The sequence below is a fragment of the Cucurbita maxima genome, unplaced genomic scaffold (genome assembly GCF_002738345.1).
Source record: "Cucurbita maxima cultivar Rimu unplaced genomic scaffold, Cmax_1.0 Cma_Scf00008, whole genome shotgun sequence".
Lineage (NCBI taxonomy): Eukaryota > Viridiplantae > Streptophyta > Magnoliopsida > Cucurbitales > Cucurbitaceae > Cucurbita > Cucurbita maxima.
The window spans coordinates 3,688,904-3,692,010 of NW_019272024.1; the positions used below are offsets into that span (position 1 = coordinate 3,688,904).

The following is a 3,107-nucleotide window of genomic DNA, read 5'->3' on the forward strand; positions in this document are numbered from 1 at the left end:
AGTGGGATTGTTTTGAGCTCCATCCTTCACACTTTTATTCTATTTATTATTGTTTTTGGCTTCTCTCCTACTTAGGAGATGTCTCCGGAAACTTCCTTCTAAAAAAAATAAAGAAAGAAATGATTATGGGGCCATCGTTTTGAATCGAATTTTCTTACTATAAATTTTTAGCTAAAATAAATATAATTAAAGAATCTAAAATAAATATAATTAAAGAATATGTAAATATATATAATATGGGTTCGATTGAAAATTGTTGGTTCAGGGGCATCAACGACTAGAAGAATTTAAAGGTTTGAGAGGGTCAAGAACTTGGTTAAGCTTTAAAGCTCACGTTGTTCAGGGAATGAGCCACGAACATTCTGATGTAGACCTTGAGTCATTTTTGACGGGGATATTTCAATGTAATTTTGAATTCCCATTTTTTTGAAAAAAAAAATTAAAATTTTATGAATCTATTGAATTTTTATAAAAATTATTCATTTTTCATTCAAAATTGGCTAATGCTAGAAATAGTTTATAACCATTTAAATGTAAATTAATTTTCTGCATCGTATTTTAATACAAAATTTCGAAGAAAAAGTTGTACAAATAAAATTTCAGAATATTTATTTAATAAATAGCCTTAGTTTTAATATCAAAAAAGGGAAAACAAATAATTCCAAACCCAGGCTTCCTCAAACCTTAATCTCACGCCGTTGTTTCATTTCAGGCACTTCAATCCAACGGTCGAAAATCTGTCTTTAAACAGCTGATTGATTAACTCCAATTGATGGAAAACTCCTGAAAATTGAAAAAAAAAAAAAAAATTAAAAAAAAGAAAAAGAAATGTCGACAATTCTCCTCTTATTACTCCAGAACTCGCTAACCTCATCTTCCTCTTCGCCTGCAACCGTGTAGGCCGCCCTCTGCTTCTTCTGCTCCCCATCACTTCTCTCGCACTCTCTCTCTGAGCATTTCAGAGTCGGGTTCGAAGCCGAAGTGTTGCTCCAAACTGGTAATTTCGGCTTGCATGCCCTAACTTCTTTTCTTCTTTAATATTTCAAGAACAATAGTTTATTCGAGCGATTCATGAACTTGCTTCTTGTTCTTTGTTTCATCAGTTCTTGTGTTTCTTGTTGTCTTTCGTTTTCTTCAATTCTGTTATATGCGTTGTTTTGTTTTTGCTTTTTCTGAAATCTTTATTGTTTTTGTCTCTTTTGATTTGTTGTTCATTGCCTGGGGAAAACCTACTGCGACAGGAATTTGGCGTTTATTTGCGTTGTGTTTTTAGGTTGTGTATTTATTTTGGTTTGTTTGAAATCAGTTGTGTGTTTGAAGTGAGTATGGATAGTTATTCCTTTCGTACCTTGGAATCGGGAGGATTGGCCTACATTGGCATTTCCGGTTTAAGATTGTTTTTTCCTGGAGGGAATAAAGAAAGGAATGACTCTACGAGAGTACGAACGTACATAAGGGGAAGAGAATGTGATGCTGGGAATGAGATAAAATTTTGTCTGAAGTATTGGCTTCTATAAAGATGAAGTTTCGTCACTACTCTTCACTTATGTGTGATTGGGTCCAGTTTCGGAGTTTCCCCTTAAACTACTTGTATTTACTCACTGTGTTATCTGAGACTTAGATTGTTAATAGAGTTCATTTTTCCTGCTCTTTAGTGTTTTGATTGCAATGAAAATTTGGTGTTATATACCTAGAATCGTATTGATAATTAGTTGCTACAAGGGTTGTTCACCATTTTAGATTTTCCTTAAATCTTATAATCCTGTTGGAACCTGTTATAAGTATCAAGACGTTAGTTAATTTGACCATTGGAAAAGCAAATTGTCTTCTGCATTGGTTTAATGCTTGGGTAATGTGAAATGTCTCGTGTCTAGTGGAGGGTTTCATGGTTACATCGTTAAATTGCAGAATCCAATCAAGAGTAAATAGCTTTTTCATTGGCTCCTACTTCGCTCAACATGGTTTCAATGGCCATTATACCTTGTGGAACATCAATTGCTCAATTGGGAATCCGTCCTCAGTGCATGCTAAGACCTTCAACAAATAAGATATCTCCAATCCAATGTGGGTAAGTTTTTCTTGCTCTCTCCATCTCTTCCTCTTCAACTTCCAGTTGTAGCCATAAGCCACTATAGAGGTCACCCAGTGTTCGTAGTTCTTGTTGCTTGCAGATCACTAGGAAATTTGAAATGAGATATCTCTTCTGGTTAGGTCCTAAAAAAATTGTATCTGATGTAATGGAATTACTTAACTGGACTAGTTGGTTTCTGATCTCTCAAATTTTAGACTGTGCTATTTCAGCAGTGTCTTGAATTCCTATTTTAGATTTAGGATCTATTTTATGGAACAAAAGTTCTTTGAAAACGTGTTTGACAGTGTATTGGATTCCTTTTAGTCTGTTCTTGCGTATAACTTCAAATTATTTTTTTAAATTGTTATCTCTTCAAAACTTATGGGTATGTGGATATTGATTGTAATGTACACAATACCATAAACTTCTACAAGTCTTCAACTAGAATTTTCAAATTATATTTTGAAAACGCTAATGGTTTATTTATAAAACAATTATCCAAGCCATTCTTAGTGTGCATGGACTTGTAAAGATCTTGCAGTTATTAATTTTGAGCTATTAAAGAATATGAAAGATAAAAATTAGAATTTTGGTCAGAAATCAAGATTTAATCGCCTTTTATTGGGGATGAGCGTTGGTTGGCTTCTACTGAGGTGGCAGGATGTACGTAAGAATTAGACTCATGACTACACCCTTATCATCTCTTATGAGTCATTTTTCATTACGTGTTGAAATAGCCAATGTAATTGGTTTATAGGCAACCACATAGTTTAAGCGATAAATGCACAAGGATATTTATTTTATTTACTTTTTGACATTATAGTGTCACAAGCAGGATTAGCAACATAGGTGCACTGAGCTCAAGTTTCTTCTCTCGGGGTTCCTTCAGTGTTCTATTTGACACAAGATCCTCACAAACTTTGCATCGACGAAGAGGCGGGTTGCTTGTTGTTAGAGCAGATAGCGTGCGTACAATTTTTGTTTTGCCCCCCCACCCCCCTCCCACCTCCCAAAAAAAAAAAAAAAAAAAAAAAAA

The 3,107-nt window shown here is 34.2% G+C and overlaps 1 protein-coding gene across 2 annotated transcripts in view; it reads left to right on the forward strand.

Moving 5' to 3' along the window:
- Positions 1–838: 838 nt before the first annotated feature.
- LOC111482922 (chaperone protein dnaJ A6, chloroplastic) overlaps positions 839–3,107 on the forward strand; it is a 5,657-nt gene continuing 3,388 nt past the window's right edge. The window contains exons 1-3 of one of the 2 annotated variants that reach the window (XM_023128967.1): positions 839–997; positions 1,909–2,068; positions 2,907–3,036. In XM_023128967.1, coding sequence (XP_022984735.1) covers positions 1,959–2,068; positions 2,907–3,036 — 240 coding nt within the window. In that variant the 5' untranslated portion in view covers positions 839–997; positions 1,909–1,958. Of the gene's footprint in view, positions 998–1,908; positions 2,069–2,894; positions 3,037–3,107 lie in introns of both variants that reach the window. The other variant, XM_023128966.1, reaches the window with a different exon arrangement.